We start from the raw sequence: 23,739 nt of genomic DNA, 5'->3' as shown, positions 1-23,739 counted from the left end.
CAAGTTACATTGACCATCACTTACGCCCTTTGGTGGAGGCCTTGCCCTCCTATATCAAAGATTCTACATCGGTGTTGAATGTCATGAACAGTCTCAACAGTGTGGATTTTGATTTTTTTCTGTGTATGGATGTAGAATCTCTATACACCAATATATCACATGACTCAGGTCTAAATGCAGTTAAGTTTTATTTAGAAAATAATGATACTGAGGAGAGAGAGAGGGATTTTCTGCTACTATTACTGGAGTGGTCACTGACCCACAACTATTTTACATTCAATGGTGATTATTACCTACAGCTGTGCGGCACTAGTATGGGCTCCAAATATGCTCCCCAATTTGCTTGTCTCTTCATGGGTTGGTGGGAGGCCCAGTTCGTCTACAATAAGACCAACAATCCTTTTTTTAATCATTTAATATATTACGGTCGTTATATTGATGACATTCTTATCTTATTCAAAGGCACTGAAGCCAATCTTCTAGCATTCCATGATTACATTAACAACACACACCCTTGTGTCAAACTGACCCTAGAGCACTCCAAATCAGACATTCATTTTTTAGATCTTACTCTATATAGAGACCTCAATGGGTGGATTAACACTACCTTATATCGTAAACCCACTGATGTCAACTCTATTTTACATTGTAATTCATTTCATCCACATTTCATGAAACGAAACATCCCGAAAGGCCAATTTTTAAGGACACGACGCATCTGTAGCTCAGACCATGAATTCAGTGTACAAGCCAACATGATGCAAGATAGATTCACCCTAAGAGGTTACGACACCACTGTAATCCAAGAGGCCCGGGAAACAGCTTTTAACAAAGCTAGAAGTGACCTTTTAACCATAGACCGTAAACGAAATGTTGATAAAGGGATGAATATCAATTTTATCTCCACTTACAACACATTATCCTATAAATTTAAGAGAATTATTATGAATAATTGGGAAATCATTAAAGCAGATTCCTCCCTTACACCACTCCACCAATACACCCCTAGATGCATTTTTAGAAGAGCTCCTAATTTGAGGGACAAGCTGGTTCACAGCCATTTTAAAACTAACAACACTGCATCTTGGCTCTCCAAACCGACAGGTTGTTTTAAATGCTTTAAGTGTAATCACTGTAATGAGGTGGAACAGTGTAAATTTTTTAAAACACACACAGCAGGGAGAGAGTATGAGATTCGACAGTTTATTAACTGTAATTCTTGCTTCATCATTTATCTGTTGAAATGCACCTGCGGGGTTTTTTACGTGGGGCAGACCAAAAGACGGCTACGTGATCGCTTGTGGGATCATAAGTATGCCATTAGGAAAAAGAACACAGATTACGCTATGGCCAAACACCTCTCTCTCGCCTCAGAAAGAACCTCTCATGCCATTAGCATCATTGGCATTGAACAAGTGTCCCCCCTGGTTAGAGGGGGTGACCGTCTTAAGAAATTGGCACAACAGGAAACTAGATGGATCATTAGGCTGCAAGCTGACAAGTATCCTGGCCTCAATGATGAGGTAGATTTTAAATGTTTCTTGTAATTTGTCCATCACTATTTGTTTTGCAGTATTTCTTGTCTTTTAGATTTAGGCCAGGTTCCACTCTCCCCCCCCCCCTTTTCAGTAAGATGGTACGGTCCCGGGGGAAAGGTGCCCTCGGATTGGACATCACAGATGACATCATCATTTGTTTGAGCTTTATAAGCTCTGTGGATTGTGTCACTTGCCATAACTCTACAGCCCTGTTGAAGGTGATTTGGTCACCGAAACCGGTAGGCTTTTATATGGCAGGTCCATTTTTTTGAATAAAGGACCTTTTACTTTACCTTTTTACTCTGGGTGTGTTGCCTGTTTCCATTGTTTTTCATACGCAGTTTCTGCCTCGTTTCCCGAACACGCTTCAAAATGGTCCCACACCGCACGTCTTTTCGCCCGCTTCATTTTGTTTTCCACTCTGGTCTTTCGCGACACGTGTTCACCTCTCGTTCTTACGCTCTGTTCAAGTTAATACAGGAGCGCTCTCTAATGATTAATCGTGATTAATACATTTTGATCGAGTAACGTCTTAATCGACAATTAATCGAAAGTCGATTAATCATTTGCATCCCTAGTTCTTATATTCCATGTTGCCAGTTTAAAGTTAAAACACTTATTTTTCCTGTTTCGACCGTAGATATGGAATAACCTGACAGGTGTGGTAGCCTGTCCAGGTTTAAGTTAAGTGGGCATTTTTAGACCACCTTTTCCAGGCCCCTCCTCAAAACTGAGGTGAGCAGTGCAGTCCCTAAATAGGGCTGCTCAGTCACACAGGGATCTGCCGAGAACAGCTGCCACTCAACCCTACCAATACTCTATGCCGCTGACATGTAGGGCTCTGACTAGGAGCTCCCTGTTGACTACACTGTCAGTCCTATACTTGGTCTTCCCCGGTAGACTACACCATCTACCCTATCCCTGGACTCATTACGGACTCTGATCACCTGGGCCTCCCCAGTAGACTACACTGTCAGCCTTATCCCTGGACTCATCTCGGACTCTGCTCACCTGGTATGATTTCAGAAAAGACACCTAACTCCACCAATATAAACCGTTGGGTTTTCTTAGTCATACTTTGGTGCTAGTAGCCTGCTCTTCATTCATAAATGAATTGCTTACAATTGGATCCATTTTTGTCTGCAGTTATCTTTCACATTAGAGGACACCTGAACAATTCCCTTTTATATCTGGTATTTGACATATAAAAATTATCATGGTGCAGGATGTGTGCACCACTACCAGGGATCCACCCATGGACGCCATGGCTGACATTGCCAGTAAAAATTATTCAATTGTTCTTCAAGAGCTGACTACACTCTTCTGACCAGACTACCATTGGCCAAGCCACTAATGCACCTGATCAGGACACACTCAGCCAACCTGCTACTGGTCCCTAGCCTTTAAATATTTGCATTTTACTTTTAGGGAATTTAGGACTTAGACAACAAAGGTTCTTTAGCTGTTGACTCAGAAAAGTATCCATAACAGGCACTAATAGGTCAGAGTTTGGTTTTAATTTTCAAAGGCTCTACAGCAGGGGTTGGCAACCTATGGCACGCGGGCCACCGTTGGCACGCCGAGGCATAATCAGTGGCACGCAACACGCTGGACCAGCATCAGCAGAAAATATAATAATAAAAAATAGAGCACGATCCTCCAATCGAAATCGCTCCTCAACGCTCTGCTCGGCGGAAGCGTTTATACATGGCAATCGATCGCGATATAATACTTAATTTGTGTACATTTTACACCTCCCCTCCGCTAACAATTTACACTCGCCATATATATATATATATATATATATATATATATATATATATATATATATATATATATATATATATATATATATATATATAATGTAAATGATGCAATACGTGCAATAAAGGGAAAAAAACATTAAAGTGCCGTTCCAGAATAACAAGTGAGAAGTATTTTAAACTTTGATTTAAAAATGTCTAAAGTCATGGCTCTTCTAATGTTTTTATTCAGCTACTTTTGTGTAAGAGCGGCATATACTTCTGTTTAAAGAGCTTCTCCGTGCAGTTTCCGCCTTCTTTTGGCAGATCTGTTGAAAAATGATTGACAGCTAACTCTGGCTGATAATTGGCTTAATAAAAATTGATTGGCAACGAAAGTCTAGTATCTGATTGGCTGCATTCGAAAATGATTGACACATGCTCCGCCCTTTGCCCACGCCCACCGGGGCTCCGGCCTGCAGCATAGGCCTTTCTCTCGCTTCCGGGGTCGACATTTCCGGTCTAGACAGTTCTGTGTAAAATCATTTCCGTTTGGAGCGTTCGTACTTCTGCCTAGTGATGGGCAAATGAAGCCTCATGAAGCAAAGAAGCTTTCCAACCCTTTGCTTTGCAAAAAGGTTCATTACTCGAGGCTTCATTCATCACTCACTAGTGACATCTGCTGGTGAAACTGTAACAGCCTCGTCATTCAGTTGGATCATACTTTCAAAAATTTGTAAATGCAACATTGTCACAAAGTTTCAATCAAACTCATGTTTAGTAACAGGAGAATCAATTAAATCATGTTTTAATTATTAAAATGATTTGTAGCCAATCTAATCCTTGACCATCAGTGGTTGTGTTGGGTTTTCTTGTATGTCACATGGACTTATTTGACAATGAAGATATGTTGTACTTTACTATATTGGGAATTGAGTGATTGAGGCAGACTGAATATTTTGAGTTAGAAAATGATTAAAAAAAACTGAATGTGTTTAAAATAATTGCTTCTTGAGGGTTCTAGATCTGGTTTGGCAGTCATGGCCTGGTGGTTAGGGAACTGGTCTTGTAACCGGAGGGTCGTGGGTTCGATCCCCAGGCCTGAGGCCATGACTGAGGTGCCCCTTAACCCTCAATTGCTCACTTATATAAAAATGAGATAAAATGTAAGTCGCTCTGGATAAGGGCGTCTGCCAAAGGTAAAATGTTTTTAACATTACAAATAAGGTTTGCCTCTTCCAATGGTTTTTAGTCTGTTTTTGATGTGTGAATCTGATATACATCCTGATCAAACAAAAAAGAATTTAGAACGTTCCAGATTTTTAATTTAACCACCTACTACAACCCACGAAGCAACAGGGTTCATAGCGCTTTTATTTTGAAAAACGATACGCAAAATGAAGCAATGACGTGGCCGATGTAATGCGAGGCCTCGTTTGTTGCTGATCACGTGATTTTGCTCAATATGACACAAGCTCCGAAGCGGGGCTTCATCGGACACGCCCCTTTTTACTCGGTACATGTCTCGAAGCCTCGCTTCAGATGTCCCATCACTACTTCTGCCATGGCACAAGTGACTAGCAAGTGTTTTTGCAGCGTACCGCTGTGCTCTAATTCCAAACAAAAACAGCCTTATTTGAGTTTCCACTCGTTCCCAGCTGACGAGGAACTCAGAAAGAAGTGGTTGATGGCCATTAGAAGGAGTGAGGGGCCGAATTTCCAGGTTATTAGGAACAGCACGCACGTGTGTAGCGCACATTTTGAGCCACAAGACATCTACGTTACGGCAAAGGGCAAAACGTGGCTGAAGAAAGGTGCTATACCGCGTCGTTTCAGCTGGACTCGGCCAGCGAGGCAGTCTGTGTACAGCAGAGTGATATCCCGCCTAGAGGCTTTCCGTGCACATCCTATGTACAAGTCTGTCTGGGCTTTGGGTCTAGAGCACACACACACACACACTATGCTAGGATACCATAATCGGACACAATTTTGTATGCTGTAATACTAGAAATGGGAATAATCACCAACCTCTTGGAATGTTTTGTACAAATATGCGTGCCTTCAGGTCAGATTCGTTGTGTTAAGCTAGGTTTATACTTTCGCGAGTGACCGTAGCGCGCGCGTCTGCACACCTCGCGCGACCCTGCTCGAACCGCTTGTCCGAAACGATATGTGGTAGTATAAAGAAACACCCCTCAACAACAGGGGAAGAAACAATTACCTGACCAATTTTAATGTTGCTTTGTTTCAGGTTTGAAAAGTGCTGGAATTTAGATTAAAGTGCTTGAAAATGCTTGAAACAAATAAAAAACCGTGAGCTTTGACCTCTAGCTTGTGTGGTGTCTCACTTTTTAGGACCGGTAGCACCGAGCCATTACACGGATCTCCTTATCTACAACATTGGACACTGAACACACAAAATCACAAGACAATAATGCAGGCGCTTATAATAGTACAATAAAACACATGCTTTATTTAAAAATAAGATAAACAGTTTGATGAAGGCATAAATGATAGAATGTTGAGTGAGCACGGAGCTAAGATGCTAGCTAGTTAACTTGGCTAAACTAAACTACAGAACTGGATCCATTTACCTTCATAATCAAAAATACACTGCTCGAAAAAAACTTGTATCCTTTATCGAGTTTCGCTCGTTTGGTCCTCGATAGCTCCTCGACGGTTCTGGCAACATCGTCCTGCCTAAAGCGCGGAAGGTCAGCCAAAGATGCAGAGTAATAAAACGCATCCATTCTCGTAGCGATGCTGCTAACCGGAAATAGGTTTACACATCACCTCACCCGGAACTTGACCCCTCCTCCTTGCGTGAAAAAGGCTTATTACCCTTCTCGAAAAACTGGATGGAAAAGGGTTTTTCGCATAAACGATGACGTATCATGCCTCAAGTCATGTGGTTCTGTACACGATCGCGATGTAAAAATGGCAAATGCATACAAAAACAGTTCTGGAGAGAGCAAAAATTTGAATTTAACTTCTCCATGTATAGAAAAGAAAAAGAAAAAAATGTTTCAAAACCTCAACGTGCAAAAATGCGTAACTGCCAGATGGACGTAAAACCACTATTGTTTGGCGTCCTTTCACGTGATCTAAAGTTTATTCGCATAACTGTAATGAATGGAAACAAGGCTTAATTCGCATTATTTTCTGCCGAAACTTGGAAATTGCGCATTATTTTTTCGAAAGGTTACTTGGAGAAAGGCTACACTGACGTTGGGCGGGATATTTTTGTAGGACCTGGCAACACTGAGGACAGCCAATAGCGACTTTCCTTACTGAGGAGTTGGCAACAATGAACCCTGCTCGGAGTAGTGATGACTCCGATTAGCTGTACAGTAACAGAGGCTCTTCACGTTGACGAGTTAATATATTAACCGTCATTATGCATCTTAAATTATGTATTTTCAAACATATCTTCAGCTGTGTGTGATTGTTTTGACTCTACTCTACAGAATTACAGGTAATGTTGTTCGTTGTGGGCGATGTTTCCAGTTTAGCATTAGCCAGAGATGAGGCGTGAACGCCAGAACAAAGTGTGGTCCAAAATGCAGTGCTTACGTAGTATTCAGTCGCGAACAACAATGGAAGGAAATATTAAAAGATCCAGTGAAATGATTCTTTTAATGAGCTTTTCACACTCATTATTAGGAGACGATATCTGCGATTTGTAAAAAGAACCAAGCGTACCTAATCCGTTTTTAAATCGTTTTTTAAAAATGCCCGGTTTGCTCTTTATTCTTTATATTGTTTTTCCCTCGCCTAGGTAGCTTTTACAGCAAGCAACGAATGGCTAATTAGTTCCGTATATCAAGTCCGCCACTGTTCTTCCTCTGCATTTATTGACTCTTAAGGTTCCCCAATTCTGGAGTCGCCATGGGAACCGACGTTCTCGTGAGTTTAATAGAAATAGATTACATGAACTGGGAGGTCTCATGTAAGGTTTAGGTTCATGGAGTGACGCACAACATGAATCATTTATCTTTTACCAAAGTTCTTGATTCTGTCTATTTACTCCAGATTAAACAATGCTATTTTGTAGGGCAACAGCGTTATTTTTAATGATTAAATTTTAATTTTAATAAAATAAAATTGTATTACTTATTATTACTATTATTGTCTGGATGATGGAAAATGCCAATAGCTTGAATTTTACCACAAATCACTCATGTCTACCCTGTGCTTTGAAGTTTATAAGCAACTATAAGAATTTCACACAGAAGCCTTAGAATATATTTAGTTACAGTTTAAATTATAAAAGGTATTTATGTTTTTTTATAAATCAAGTGGGCAGTCTTTAAATTCTTTATATTTGACTATGTTTTCTACCTGGCTTTATATCTGATGGCATCTAATATTGCATTATAATTTCTTTTCTCTTCTTTCATACAGCTGTAAGGGTCATTGGGAGGAGTGTGACCATTCCAGCAAGACACAATGCCAATTTGTTCTGTCAGCTGACTGATACACAGGAAACTCTTACACGGATTACATGGCAAAAAAGGACAAGGGAAAAGCCAGAAAATAGTATATTTTTTGCCATTACTCCAGATGGCGAAATAGAGCATATAAATGGATTAAAGGACAGAGCTGAATTCATTGGGAACATCCAAGAACTCATTGGCTCAATTGGTCTGAAGAATGTTTCATTACTGGATGAAGGAGTGTATACTTGCATCTTTAACATATTCCCAAGTGGGCCATTTGAGACAGAGATTACACTCACTGTGTTGGGTAAGACTAGTTCTTTCCCCACTTTTGTTGCAACTTTATACTGACAACCCCAATACAAGCAAGTTTTCAGAAATATGTGTAATCTCTGAAGTTGCCAAGCTATTTATAGGATTTTTAAAAACAATTTCTCTGGTGTTCCTCATAAATAATCTTTGGACAAATATGTGAGTGAATTCCTAATTGTCCAGTTTATGTTTATAGTATTGTTGTAGAATAGTCTAGTATGCATTTTAAAGTCTATTTGGTAGGCCTCATGAATCAGTAAACTCTGATATATGTAGTTCTGCTAAAATCCAAACTATTTGCTGAAATCTATATTGCCACGAAGCACCGAATATGCCACTTATTTAAACAAATATTTCTTAACTCTTTATATGAAATGAAAGTATGAAGAAGTGTGATTCCTTGATTGTTCACCCAGTAATAGCCTTGAATTAAGTCTGACATATAACCCAAAGCAAGTGTGCTGATGTAACAATTGGAGGAGACAAAGAGGGATCCTTGGGCAAAAGCACAATGCTTTTTATTTGACAGGTAGATAGAACAAGAGAATGTGAATTGCTAATGCATGAATGGGGTTTAGCTAGTATAGTTGACTGGGAATGGTCAATCCGGTCCGAGGTCGTAACGAGATGGCAGAGGGCTAGGCAGGAGACGAGGTCTAGGGAACAGGCAGAGGTCGGTACACAGGAGAATCAGCAGGATATTATAATGCTCAGTACGCAACATAGTTGGCAATACTTCGCGACTAGGAAGTGAGACAGAAGTGTTTAAGAATGCCATGAATGTGGGCGTGGTGATGAGGAACAGCTGAGTCCGGTATGGCTATCAGGTGTCATTCCTGACAGCTGACAGAAAAAATATTTGAAAGGGTTGAAACCCTTTGCTAAAATCTATAATCATAAGTACATTCGGTAATGAAGTTGCAGATCCAAATATTGGTTGACAAGAACATCTGGTCTTTGTTGCAGAAAAGATTAACACACATGACCAAGAGACCCTACAGAGAATGACCCTTCCATCACAGAATGCCCAACAAACATTCAAAGGACTCACATTTTTACACCTTCATAAGTGATGTATATAATTGACCCACACCTTCTTATATGGAAGTGCTTGAAATCTCCATCATTATACTGAAACCATTATAATGTGCAAATTATAATTATGTGCAAATAACCATTATAATGTGCAAATTATTATTATGTGCAAATTATAATGCATAATTCCACAAGTTGATATCACTTTGGAAGATATGCCCTTTTTATTTTATTTAATAAAGATGACCTCAACTCGCACCACAAACACTGCACCACTCTGTTCTTGGTGGAGAAATAACGAACAAAGGCCCACAGAAACACAAAAAAGCCTTCAGTTCTTTTAACAAAGAGTTTCACTTAGCACCCACCAGAATTGATACAATTGTACTTTGTACACAGAGATCAACACAGACCAATTTTAACAAGGTTTCATATTATCAAAGTTTCTCAGTACTCAAACCTTTCTATGTAAATACTCTGTATTAATCTCTCTTGCATTACTGTTATATTTTGTCATGCAACTCAAACATTTTTTTATTTCACTTTTAGTTCCACCTGTGGTCAGTGTTGACCCTGCAATAATTCCTGTGGCTGGTGATGGTAATGTGACCTTGGCATCCTGCACTGCAGCCAAAGGACGACCTGCAGCAGAAGTGTCGTGGCACCTCGGGACTCTTGCCGATTTTCTGAAAGTAAACACCAATCAGTCTCTGCATCCTGATGGAACGTACACCGTTACAAGCCATTTGATTGGTGTAGCATCCAAAGAACTTAACCAGGTTAAGATTCAGTGTTTGGTGAATCACACAGCCCTGAAAACAACTCTAGTAGAGGACTACACAATTGTGATCCATTGTAAGTCTCATTTTAAGGTACTTTTCACAGACATGGAGCATATTCTTAACACTTGAGCTGTACAACCACCATGATAATCATATATGAATGCTGATGTAACTGAAGGCTGTAATATGCTATTGAGTAGTAAAAATTATTGCAATAATAAGTTTTGGATAAAGTAATACAAAAACAGGAAATTTAACTGCTTAAAAAAGCTAGTTTTTCAGATCTATATTCAGACAAACTCAGGTATGCTTTGATATCTTTCATATTGTTCAGATTTTCTATATGAAGTAATGTTGAAAGGGGAAAAATTCAAAGTAAGCTAATATAAGCAAGTCAAATGAAGGTAATTGTTACATATATTCATACATATATACATGTTTACCAGGGCATAACAAAATTTAAAGAATCTACTGGGTTTTGTTGATCTTTTCTCAGATCCTCCTCAGGTCGCCTATATTTCATCAGTTGGTAATGCAACAAAGGCTCAAGAATTTCTCTGTGAAGCAGATGGCAATCCAAAACCATCAAGCTTCACCTGGAGGAGGTAGCAGAGCTTCTTGTGTACTTACAGTAGCAGCTGCAGCACAGACATGTCACAGATTACTGAATGTAGAAACATGAGGAGAAGACACCTGCTTCTGTTTGGCTTAACTGTAAAAGCAGCATCTATAGTTATTATATGCTAATATACACACTATATTCTTTTTACCTTATTTTGCTTGGGTTTGTTCTTGCTGAAAATTATATCACAACCAGAAGCAACCAGGTATTAAATGAGAAGGGAATTGACAAGAAAAGCAGAACAGGTTACAGATGGTATCCAAGAACAAAAACTCATAAACAGAAACGTACCAGAAATGCAGCAGAAAACAAGACTTCACAAAGAAAAAGACACAGGAAGTCAATGTAAACAGGGGAATTAACACAACATTGGGAAATAATTAGAAAACTGGAGTTCTGGAGATACATTTTTATTTGTTTTACTGACAGGGTGAACAAAACTCTTCCCATCCCAGCTGATAATGACAGGCTTCTGATTCCACTAACTTCTGATCATAATGGCTTGTATTTATGCGAGGCTTCAAACCAGTATGGAAGTGTCACAGGATCGATCTATGTGCATGTCAGCACAGGTGAGTACATTGGTGCATTCTGCAGGGCTGCACTTTATGACCAGATGTATAGCAAGTGTTTGTATTGTGGAAAAGTCAGGCCCTCCGACTGCACAATAATCCAACATTCCTGGCAAGAAGGAATCTCTCTTTTGTGAGTGTTGTTGAAATTTGTGAACCTTGGTGGTGAGCAAGAAAAATAGTCAAAACCAGTTGGGTAAGATATCAAAGTAATAGTAAATTTATTAAAGTACAAGAAAGAAATAATCAAAGAAAAACAATCATCAAAAATGGATCGATCCAGAGATCTCTGTTACCTACACGCCCAGTGTCTGTAAGAAAGAGCTCCCCGCCCCCCATAACCGTGGATCTTTATAGTGAAAAACTGCTGACTACCTCATTGTTATCCCTGAGTGATGAGTGACAAGCTTCCCCCTCGCTATCCAGGATGTGGTCCCTGCTCAGCTCATGTGAGTGACAAAAGTTCAAGGATACCCTGTTATTCTCCCTCATCACACAGTGGTTCTTTTTCATTAGGATACATAAGGAGTACAGAATATTTTCTTCTCTACAAGCTGCCTACAATTATGTGTGACTAGTGTCACACAGAGTGCTCACTTACATCAAGGGTTAGAATAAGTGAAATTAAAGACATCGTGTGCATCACATGGTATTAAACTCGTACAGAAAAGATCACATGAGTCTCATGGTAAAGACCTCATGAGTCTCATATACAAGACCACATGAGTGTCGTGTGTGTCAGTGAAAGGTTACATATGTGTATGTATTAGTCTACATATCCAATACAATGGTTAATCAAGTAATTACATATTTCTTATGCAGAGTAATAATGATTGATCATTATAACTCATGGAATATAATGAAATAATAAAATTTTCCACCACATAAGCAATTGTAGCACCTCTACTGAAGCTGGGGTCAGAGCGTGGGATCTCCCATTTTACGGCACTCTGGGGCTGAGAGGGTCTTGCTCAATCTACAATTAAATCATCCAAAGTTGAAAGTTATACTCAACACCTTAACTTTCACCAAGAAAATTATCCCTTTAAATTGGAAAATGGCTCAGTAACATTTAAATCTTTCAATATAATATTCATGTCACAGTTATTTACTATTGGTTCACTTTAACATATTTCACTTGCCTATTATCAGTTGTGCCACATGTTATTATTACTATTGTCAGGAAGTAGGCTGAATAAGTTTTGCCATGATTACCAAGAATTGTTTCCATTATCATCATTATATAGGGAAAACAGTTGGAGCCATGTGATTATTGTAAATCCGTGTATCATTCGTTCATTTGATATTCAACTGAAAATCAGAAAATCGGAAAAACAAAAAAACTATTCATTATTTTGTTTTTCATTTTGAATATAAAAACAAAAAACAAACCAGGTTTGTATTTTTCTGTTTTTTATTTGATGATCCAAACAAAAATAGCAAAATAAAAAAACGGATTCGGAGCCGAACTTGATTTTGATTTTTTAACTTGACCCATTTGTGTGCCCCGGAAGTTACTGATTTGTTTATTCTTCGTGGGCTTCGTTTGTGCGGGAGTGGTCTATATTGGTATTGACAACATGACCGGACTGGAACCACATAGCCTACTACTTTAATTAAATATTTATTTGAAGGTGGTCAGACGCATGCAGATTTCGTGCACGTTGCAGCAAATGGGTATCCAGTGATGATAGTGGTCCGGTGTTAATTTGTCGTTGTGTTTTGTAGTGCTTGTTTACTTTAGTCTCTGCCGTGTTTTCCGTGCCTTGTATTATTTCAGCATTCATACTTATATAAACGTGTTTTCCTTTCATAATCGCTGTGGTCCTTTATATTCCTTCGTGAGTGTTTCTGTGAAGTGTATTCTCGGTATGCCTCGTAAGTCGCGCACTCTCCATGTGGGCGTGGTTCACTTAGAGGTAGGGTGACCAGACGTTAGGGCTGCACGATGAATCGTATTTTTATCGTTATCGCGATGTGAAGTTTCACGATAAACACATCGAAAGAGCCACGATAACTCCTTGAATAACAGCAAACTCAAATTGCATTATCCTCGTCCAGCAATAGAGGGAGCTATTCGCGCTGCAGACTATGATCACGTGACGTAAGTAGGCAAGAGGCAGAGTGAGGTGAACACGCTCATCAGACACGCGATTTGGTTTAAGCCTGGTTTACACTTGATGCAGCGCGAGGGTCCGCAAGGCGAAAATAACGTAATCACGGTGGCTTCGCCCGTGCGTGATGGTCTCGCGCGCTGTCGATTCACGAGGTCGTGCACCTCTCGAATTTTGTAAGTTCGCGCGCGCCGCGTCTCAGCGCAATGAGAACAGTCATGTTTACCGGGTTCATACACCTATACAAGGTGGAATTAAAGCACTTGTACGTCACTTTCAAGGTCCATTTCAATAATTCCCAGCTCGTTAAACTTAATTGAGTTAAATATTTATACATATACTGTACTCTAAATGATTCGAAATAATTCGCTTTTTTTATCACATTATTTAATGGTTGTTTATTTTCAAAACGCCCAATCTTAACGTCTTCACTTTCTTTCATGTTTCGTCCTGGAATTACAAGAGGCTCGTATTTGTTAATGTAATTACAAGAGAACTGTTCAGTCAGACAGATATTTGTTGTGAAACGAAGTAGTTACAATTTCAAGTACTTTAGCCTAAATTCCAGCACTTTTCAAACCTGATACACAAAGCAACATTAGAAATTGGTCAGGTAAATGTTCATTCCCCTGTATTTGAGGGGTCTTTTTTCTATACTACTAGGCCTACATATCGTTTCGGACAACACTGCAAAGAATGTGACACGGCAAGATTAAACGCTTCCGCCGTTCGCGGAGGTTTTTACGCGAGGTGTGCGGAGTCGCGCTACAGTCACTTGTGAAAGTATAAACCTAGATTGAATCTATTGTTGAATAAACCTGCAAAATATTTGGAATTATTCTGGATTCATTACACAGTAAAAAAAAAAAACTAATTAATGTGCTGCTGTTCAGAGAGACACTACATCTCTGTATTTTAATCTTAATTTATCGTGGTTCACATCGATATCGGGATATCCAACAATGTTATCGCACATCGTAATTTTAGTCCATATCGTGCACCCCTACCAGACGTCCTCTTTTTCCCGGACATGTCCTACTTTTGAGACCTAAAAAATGTCCGGGGGAAATTTCAAAATCGTCCGAGATTTTGTTCGACTGCCTCAAAGAGAATACATGTACAGTGCAAAAGTGTTTACAAGCGAAAGCACGTGTGTTCTGTATGCTACACAGTCATGGGAAGAAAAACAAGTAGTTAAATATTAAGTGCATCCTAAACAACAACCTACAACTCTTATTACAGGTGCTGTTCATAAAATAAGAATATTATGAAAAGCTATTGAAATAATTAGATAAAAACTCACCACCACTATTAGGTAAGAGGTAGAAATACCCATATCTGAGTTGTAGGTTGCTGGTCATCATGGGCTTAATGTAATACAACTTGTTTGGTGCTGTTCTGATGGACCGTTTAAAAGCTATTGAAATTAAAAGATAAAAACTCACCACCACTATTAGGTAAGAGGTAGAAATACCCATATCTGACTTATAGGTTGTTGCTTAGGATTGTGCTTAATATATAATAGCTTGTTTTATGATCTTATGATGCACCATTTAAAAGCTATTGACATAATTAGACAAAAACTGACCACCACAAATTAGTGCAAGGTAGAAATACCCATATTAGGGGTGGGCATAGATTAATTTTTTAAATCTAGATTAATCTCACTGAAATCCTGAAATTAATCTAGATTAATCTAGATTCATCTATTAAAATGGCTCATATGCGTGCTACCCAAGTAATGACTAAAAGTCAGTTTTTGAGATAGGGTTTCTTAATACAGAGGGTGCATTAGACCAGGGGCTCATCTCCTGTTTCAAAAATGCATCAATGACTGCTTGAGGAAGCTGTTCTACTTTGATACTTGAAGAAAAAAACATGCTCAATAAAATGTAGGTTACTCGTGTTCAATGGTTTATTCAGTTAAACATGAATTTGTAAGCCTACATACTGTACATTAAAAGGGGTTGATAACATGTTTATTCAGCTAAACATGGTATTTGAAATGTAAGCCAACATTTAGTACATTTAACTTCACGGACGTAATTTGGGGGGGGGGGGGGGGGGGACTTTTTCAAAAGCCGGTTTTGGTCCTCTGCAGTTTTAACGGTTAAAAAGAAATATTTAAATAGCGACGAATCTAGCGCTAGGACCATGCAGAAAACGACCGCTCCGAGCTCCGCTCCGGTAACACTTTACGTTCATAAAAATGAATTTTCCATGAAGCAAACCTGGCGACTTCGTGGCTGCATCCATGTAAACACACGAACGATTTGTAATTGACAGGTTTGAAAACTTGTTCTCGCCCCTACTGTGCAATTTGGTTAGGAATACAGCCGAGCTGAACTATCAAGTTGAAAGTCATCATAGTTTGCTTACCCATTTTGACCCAGTTCCCAACCCAACTTTAAGAATAGATTAACGGCGATAATTTTTATATCGCCCGATAAAAGTATCAAATTAATGACCGCCGTTAACGGCCCACCACTAACCCATATAAATGTGCCATATTTTGTCAATTGTGATTTTTTTTCACCGCGATCGAAATTTGTCCTCCACTTTTTACCCATCTGTGCAGTTAGAACACACACACACTAGTAATTGCTAGGGGGCTGTGGTGCACACGTGCCCAGAGCAGTGGGCAGCCCGGCGCCCGGTGCCCGGGGAGCAGTTGGGGTTAGGTGCCTTGCTCAAGGGCACCTCAGTCATGGCCTCAAGCCTGGGAATCAAACCCACGACCCTCCGGTCACAAGACCAGTTCCCTACAATCAGGCCATGACTGCCCGTTGTATTACAAGTTGTATTACAAAAAGTGCATCCTAAATAACAACTATATAAAAGTTGCAGATTGTTATTTAGGATGCACTTTGTGTAATACAACTTGTTTGGTGGTCTTATGATGGACCATTGAAAAGATATTGAAATTATTGAAGAAGAAAAAAACCAGAGTGCGCAGTGCTCTGGGGCCTTTACTACCGCCACTTGCGTCCGTGTTAACCGTGTTAATGTAAATTGTAGACGGTGCCTTAGACGTTGTAGCGGTCACAATAGAACATTTTAAATAAAATGTTTGTCTACAACTTAAAATATGTATATTCCTGGCGTTGTAGGTATTTATTTTGTTTGCCAGAAATGAGAATTTGCACATTTTGGCACTTATTATTGAAGAAAGAATTCCGAATATGCGAACGTGAAACCAACTTTACCGCAGTCAAACGAAGAATAAACAACTTACGGGGCACACAAATGGGTCGAGTTAAAAAATCTAAATCAAGTTCGGCTCCGAATCCGATTTTTAATTGTTATTTTTGTTTGGATCATCAAATAAAAAACTGAAAAATACAAGCCTGGTTTGTTTTTTTGTTTTTATATTTAAAACGAAAAACAAAATAATGAATAGTTTTTTGATTTTCCGATTTTGATTTTCAGTTGAATATCAAATGAACGAATGATACACGGATTCACGGATTATTGTAACCCCTAAAATTAGATAAAATTTTTTAAATAGTCTCTGTTTATTGGTCATCCACCTAATCCACATGTAGAAAAACCAACCAACTCCATCAGGAACCCATCAAAAAGATTTTTTAAATGCCATGTCCACATGCCGTTCTCTTTGCGTTCTATTTCACCATATACAATATATATTTCACAATATATATCATATATTGTGTGTGCACGAGTACAAATCTGGTTTGTTGATTGGTCCAGACCAGTGCCATATGTGCAATTGGGGCATTCAGACGTATTTTCAAATATAAAAATGTGTTTTAGTCAACAGTCTATATTGAAGATGGATTAGATGCACTCATCAAAAAATATATTAGGCTAATATCCAATTTCAGATATGTGTACTAAAGCAATATTGATGTACATGAGTACACTGATAGATCTCTTAGATAAAGAGAAAGTTAAAAATCTGCAGGACCTGGACCATGATGACTGTAAACACCTCTGGCGTAGGCACATTATGACCTGTGTAAAAATAAAAAACATGGACCTTCTGTGAGGTCCTGGAGACTTTTGATAAAACACTGTTCTACATTAGACTTTCCAGCCCAGTTTCCAGTTCCTATAATTCAGGCAAAATTAAATATGTATTTAACATACAGTTAACATGTCAAATACTTTATTTGTCTCTTTCCTCTCTGCCTTTTTCTCCCATCCCTCTGATTTCCTTTTCCATGCAGAATCCAGCACACAGACCCCTGTGATTATTCTGTTGATTATTGCCGTACTTATTTGTTTTGTATTGGTAATTTGGTTTCGCAAGACTTTGGTCGCATGTCTTTCACAACTGTGGCAGAGGATTAGGTAAGTTTATTCATTTTGAATGTAAATTGTGTGGATGTTGGATTATTATTTTAAGGCAGTTTTGTTGGATTTGTTTACATATTATTTTGGCCTACTTGTATTTCAGTATGCTTTTGAATGTTGCTAGTCTAAAATGTTCATCCTGTTTTTAATAAAACGCATTCCTTCTTTTTCTTGTTTTTTCATAGTAATTACATCCAAAGCCATTTAATCCGTCAACATGCCCAGGACCCTGTGCCCACTCAGTCACCCTCACAGGTGAGTTTTAAAATAGCTGCTAATTTTAATTGCTGTAATTGTAATCCCCCTCTTTTGCTGTCTTGTTGCTGCTGTGGTGTTTTATCTATAAAAACAGTGTCATCATTGTTCTTTATCTCAGAACACTCTGTCAGGAAGAAGAGAGGAACAAGAACTTAGTCTATCTCCTGAGCAGGACTAAATGGATTTGTTCCTTTGTGAATTACATACATTCTCAACAATTATATCCACCTCTCCAATGGAACCATACCTTGACGTGGTGGAGAGGCTTCAGCTTTATTCAGCTTCCAGGAGCTGCTTTACATTGGTGGCAGCTGAGGAAACTAAATGGTTCCAACCAACTTTTGGAATGAAATGCATTCTGTTCGATCATTTCCTCCTTTGTGAATTACAGGTTTTAATACCACCATCCATTATAAACCTACAGACATTCATTCATATATACAATTCTTCCCATTCCAAGGCCTGCAAAAATTCAACTCCTCACTCACTCAAGACTCACTCAGACCTTTGTAGTGTACTGTAGTGGGAATTGTCTATTGCATTACTTGCAAAAAATGTAATCCGCCTTATACTGGAGAAACTGGAGGGGGGAAAAAGATACTTAAACCACCTAATTAAGGAATGGGAAATGTATTGCTGATGGGGTAAACTGTAATTCACAAAGGAAGAAAGGATCAGTTATGGAATAGCCCCTCTGCTCTGCTTTCTGGCTGAAGTCTTACAAATTTTTGGAACTAAGGGAAATCCAGCATTTTGGGTGTGCAAAGGGCGAGATGGGCTGAGTTCACTCAGATATTGTGGAGCAAGACCATTTAACCCCTTATAGGTCAACAGAAGAATTTTAAATTCAGTTCGATATTTAATCGGAAGCTAGTGTAATTCCGTGAGAGTGAGACTAATGATCAGATTTTTTAGCCTTAGTTAGTACTCTAGCTGCAGCATTATGTAAAAGTTGTAGTTTCTTTATGGACTGTTTAGAGCAGGGGTAATCAACTATATTGTTCCGCGGGCCAAATTTGGCAGATAGCTCAGACCTGTGGTCCGGGGGACGGGAGGGGGGGGTGGCGAACGTAACACTCGTGACGGAGTGTTTTTTTTCAATAGGGCTGAAATAAATGCTCCGGTTTAAAATTAATTCTCCCGTCAAAATTAAGAAATATTTTTAACAATTTATTCTGGGTTCGGATGGGATGGCATTTGGGTCCGTATCCAGTTAATCAGGAATGAGATTGGGTCCGGACAGGACTGCGTTCGGGTCCGGATTCGGACCGCGGTCCGCCTGTTGGTGACCTCTGGTTTAGAGCATCCAATTAGAAGACCATAACAGTAGTCCAATCTTGACAAGACAAAAGCATGGACCAGCTTCTCTGCATCAGCTAACGAAAGTAAGTTTCTCAGCTTGGCGATATTACATAAATGGAAAAAGGCAATCTTAGTGACATTGCATATGTGTGTGTCAAATGGAAAGACCCAAATCAATAGTGACACCTAAGCTTTTTGTGGTAGATTTAAGTGAAAAACCATTTAGGGTGAGGGGAATATCAGCCAAATTACTTCTAGCAGCTTTCATTTTAGTACATTTTTTAATTAGACTTACTATATTTAAGACTTTATCTCCCTATGAATACTTTCTAAAAACATTAATTGTCCTTGAAAATCCAGCAAGTTTTTCTGCTTGACTTTTTGCCAAATTGAAGTGTATACCAAAATAACCACTTTCTGCATCCCATAATACCGCTGGTGATGCTTTTATGTTATCACTGTCCTGTAAAAATAAGCTTTTTTCCTGCAGTTGTTTGTAGTGTAAAATGCTAGTATTGATGCACCTCAGCCTATTTTTAGGTTGATTGTGTAGTTGTAGTTAAAGGTCTGCTGAACGATCTCTTACCCCTATCATGCAATCCATAATCTGATGCGGTTCTTAATACAAATCCTATCAATCAAATTAATCATATATATATATATATATATATATATATATATATGAAATGTGCTATATTTTGTCAATTGTGATTTTTACACCCCAATCGAAATTTGTCCTCCGCTTTTAACCCATCTGTGCAGTCAGAACACACACACACACACTAGTGATTACTAGGGGGCTGTGGATCACACGTGCCCAGAGCGGTGGGCAGCCCTAGCCCGGGGAGCAGTTGGGGTTAGGTGCCTTGCTCAAGGGCACCTCAGTCATGGCCTTTCTGGGAATCGAACCCACGACCCTCCGGTCACAAGACCAGTTCCCTAACCGTCAGGCCATGACTGCCCCATGACTATATATATATATATTTGGGGGCCACGATTCGATTCAAAATCAATTTTCGATTAAAAAAAAACGATTTGATTTATAAAAAATTCTGCTTCAGTCTATAAAATCTGCATGATCTACTACAGTCTTCTTTGCAAGACAGAATGACAAATACAGAAAATAAAGTGTCTTTCACTTTTAATTAACAAAAATAATGTGCTTTGGTAAAATAAAATGCTTTTTGTTGTGTTACCAAAATTATTTAGCTTCATTTTGCAAGCTCTCAGGGCTTGCTCGGATGCAGTTCCCCCAGCCGTTGCTAGGGGCACCAGAGTCAGTCCCAGACTAAACCGGCGTAACCGTACACAGCCAGGTCCCTGCTTTCTCTGTGGTTGCTTCTCATTTATTGGTGTCTCGCCACCTCTCTCTGTTAAGCCTGGTTTATACTTGACGCGGCGCGAGGGTCCGCGCGGCGAAAATGACGTAATCGCTGAGGCTCCGCCCGTGCGCGAGGGCCTCGCGCACTGTCCGTTCGCGAGGTCGTGCACCTCTCGAATTTTGTAACTTCACGCGACAAAGTCATGTTTGCAGGGTTCATACACCTATACAAGGTGGAATTAAAGCACTTGTACGGCACTTTCAAGGTCCATTTCAATATTTTCCAGCACGATAAACATAATTAAGTTAAATATTAATACATATACTCGAAATGATTTGAAATAATTCGCTTTTTTATCACATTATTTAATGGTGGTTTATTTTCAAAACGCCCAATCTTAACGTCTTCACGTTCTCTCATGTTTCGTCCTGGAATTACAAGAGGCTCGTATTTGTTAACGTAATTTCAACATTTTAATGTACTTTAGCCTAAATTCCAGCACTTTTCAAACCTGAAACACAAAGCAACATCAAAATGCGTCAGGTAAATGTTCATTCCCCTTTTTTTGAGGGGTGTTTCTTTATACTACCACATATCGTTTCGGACAACATTGCAAAGCCATATTTACGTTTGATGCCTGATGTGTATATATACGGTCTCTGGTCAGGTAAAAATGTTATTTCCCCGGTTTTGCAGAGGATTTTTATTCTCCACTGCTACCTATCGCCACCTATCGTTTCGGAGAACACTGCAGCGACGTTCACGAAAGTATAAACGCCTACACCGCTCGCGCAGGGTCGCGCGCTACGGTCGCTCGCGAAAGTATAAACCAGGCTTTATGCTTTCTGTTTACTTATACTCTTTACTTATTTAGCTGCTTCCTGCTTTCGTGCTGTACAGACGCTTTTCTGCTAGCTCTGCCTGTCCTTTACTGTTTTTTTATTTATTTGAGTAATCTGGAATGTTACTAAAGAAGAAATCTACAAGATGTTACGACCGACTTTTCGTAATTTTGCGCGGTGCGCGGAGGTGCAGTGGCAGCACAGTAGAGTGTAGTGGAGTGGTGTGTAGTGGAGTGGTGTGTGGTGGAGTGTAGTGTATGATAAGCTGAAGCAGCGCAGCCTCCACTGTAGCCCATCTCGACAACGCGATCGCACTTTCTCGCGTTTTACGCACGAGAACATTGTTAGTTTTTTTCTATACTGTATTTATGATTAAAGCGTATCTAAATCTAGGGTCACGCTTAACAACGAAAACTGCTTTACGACGGACTTTTCAGTCTCTAACCCCATCGTTAACCAATTGGTTAACCACACAGTGCACATTTTGCACGCGTCCTTGTCTTTCTCAAGCCACAGCTTGTATTTGTCCAACTGAAGCAGCCATTGTTGAATCGGCATTTACCAGCATTACGCTGATTTACATGTCAAAGTACAATCTACAGCTGCGCTTGGAGTCCGCCGCTAACGCAGCAAACTAACGTGTGAAGTTACGTTAGCGGTCTGCACAATGGAAAAAAAAGGCTATATTATATATATATATATATATATATATATATATATATATATATATATATATATATATATATATATATATATATATATTTTTTTTTATTTCTTCCGGTTATCAGAACGACAAACATTTATTGTGTCAAGCAAATTTCCATGACTCTTCCAAAACATTTGAGTATTTTTATTTTTTCCAAAACTTATCCAGGCCTGGAAATTGCTATTTTCAAATTCCATAACTTTTCCAGGTTTTTCATGACCGTACGAATAACAGTCAAAATAACCCAGAAAGAACCAGACTGGGCCTATAAAAATTTCTGTTGTTTGCTTTTTAAACCCCATTACTTGAACCTTTATCTATAATTTTTTTGCTGTTGTGTGGCAATTTTCTAAATATTTTCAGGCAGGCATATTTTATGCCTGTCTGACAGTTCGATATGCGTACTGACGGTGACTTTTTTTGTTAATGTTTCATTAAAAAATAAGTTAATAAATAAAAGCTGAATAAAGCCAACCTACCATGTTTATTCATTTATCTGAGTGTATATATATATATATATATATATATATGTGTTCTGCCATGTTTGAAAACGCTGGGAAGCTGGTGGGGTGGGCGTGGCTTGGTCGCAGTTTCTGAGCTCTGTGTCAGTCCGGAATCAGTGACCAATGGAGATTGCAGAGGAACGCCTTCATCTGTGTTCCAAAACTCAGAAGCAAAAACAACACTGTTGGTTCGTCGTTCAAATTCAGGCACGAAACCAGAAGGCGAGCCAAATTATTTATCAACCGGCGGGCCGCAAATGGCCCGTGGGCCGTATGTTGTGCACCCCTGTTCCAGAGTGTGCTGTTTGGGACAGCCTTACTGTCCAACATTAATGTTAGTCTTGTCTAGTCAGGAAACCTTAACATACATTTTTTTTGTCATTTTATTTCAGCATGCCACCAAAGAAAAAAATTAAACCACAGGACACAACACTCCTGAGTTAAAAAAAATCCTTATATTGTGTTGGGGTCAATTTTGACCCGTTTTCAAAGTTCAGGTGTGTAAAAAGTACTGTTTGCTTTTTTGTATTGGAATAAGATTTCATGAGATCTTCAGAAACAGCTATTTTAACACAATAAAGTCATTTTTATAATTTTTGTCAATTTTAAAATGTCTCAAATTTCAAAACTACCCTTCATGGTGTTACGGGTCACCACTGACCCGGCATAGAATACTTGCTGTTGCTCCCATCACATAAAAGATGTGACTCACCACACACACACCCACACACAAACCCCCACACACACGCAAATACCACCCACCCACACACACCATTCCACACTCCCACACACACACATACACACACCCACCCACCTACACCCACCACACCACACACATATACCCACACACATACACCTACCACACACACCCTACCCTAGCCCTCTCCATCTGGAATACAAACTTGGAGCCAAAAAAAATGAAACCCTAAAATTGAAAACTGGTTACATGGATTTAAACACATACTATGTTAGCTATGAGGTGAGAAACAAAAATTTTCAGGCCGATTTAATTCGGGTCCGTGTTGACCTCAGACACCAAGAACTATGTACACCATCTAACATAAGATAAGGTCTAAGTATACAACAGAGTTTAGAAATAATAATAATCATGAAACCTGTTGTTATATTATTTTAAATATTATGTATCACCTTATTAGGAGAGTACTGGTACAAAGATACAGTAACAGTGCAGAGGTACATGGATTATTTGGGCAAGTGGAAGGTTGCTTTTAGTAGTCCATGTTTCATCCTCTGAGGCAGAGAAAAGTTTTTTGGTTATATCTGAATATAATCCATACATTGTATGCATAATTTATTTAAAGTTTGTGGACAA

At 39.1% G+C, this 23,739-nt stretch overlaps 2 protein-coding genes across 2 annotated transcripts in view; one reads left to right on the top strand and one right to left on the bottom strand.

Annotated features, from left to right (window-relative positions):
* Nucleotides 1-6,353: 6,353 nt before the first annotated feature.
* On the top strand, nucleotides 6,354-22,377 carry LOC143512367 (nectin-1-like). Its single transcript, XM_077002597.1, has 8 exons — nucleotides 6,354-6,755; nucleotides 7,685-8,026; nucleotides 9,616-9,921; nucleotides 10,345-10,453; nucleotides 10,900-11,042; nucleotides 17,347-17,470; nucleotides 17,659-17,728; nucleotides 17,850-22,377. The coding sequence occupies exons 1-8, from the start codon at nucleotides 6,692-6,694 to the stop codon at nucleotides 17,907-17,909; spliced, it is 1,218 nt and encodes a 405-aa protein (XP_076858712.1). The 5' UTR covers nucleotides 6,354-6,691; the 3' UTR covers nucleotides 17,910-22,377.
* The window catches only part of pdxka (pyridoxal (pyridoxine, vitamin B6) kinase a), a 36,256-nt gene continuing 23,552 nt past the window's right edge, over nucleotides 11,036-23,739 (bottom strand). Inside the window, exon 13 of the transcript XR_013130447.1 lies at nucleotides 11,036-12,018. The gene's annotated coding sequence lies outside the window, so the exon portion shown is untranslated. The remainder of the gene's footprint in view (nucleotides 12,019-23,739) is intronic.

Source organism: Brachyhypopomus gauderio, chromosome 4 (genome assembly GCF_052324685.1).
Source record: "Brachyhypopomus gauderio isolate BG-103 chromosome 4, BGAUD_0.2, whole genome shotgun sequence".
NCBI classification, from domain to species: Eukaryota; Metazoa; Chordata; class Actinopteri; order Gymnotiformes; family Hypopomidae; genus Brachyhypopomus; species Brachyhypopomus gauderio.
The sequence above is the reverse complement of the archived record's forward strand: the minus strand, read 5'-3'. Positions and strand labels throughout refer to the sequence as shown.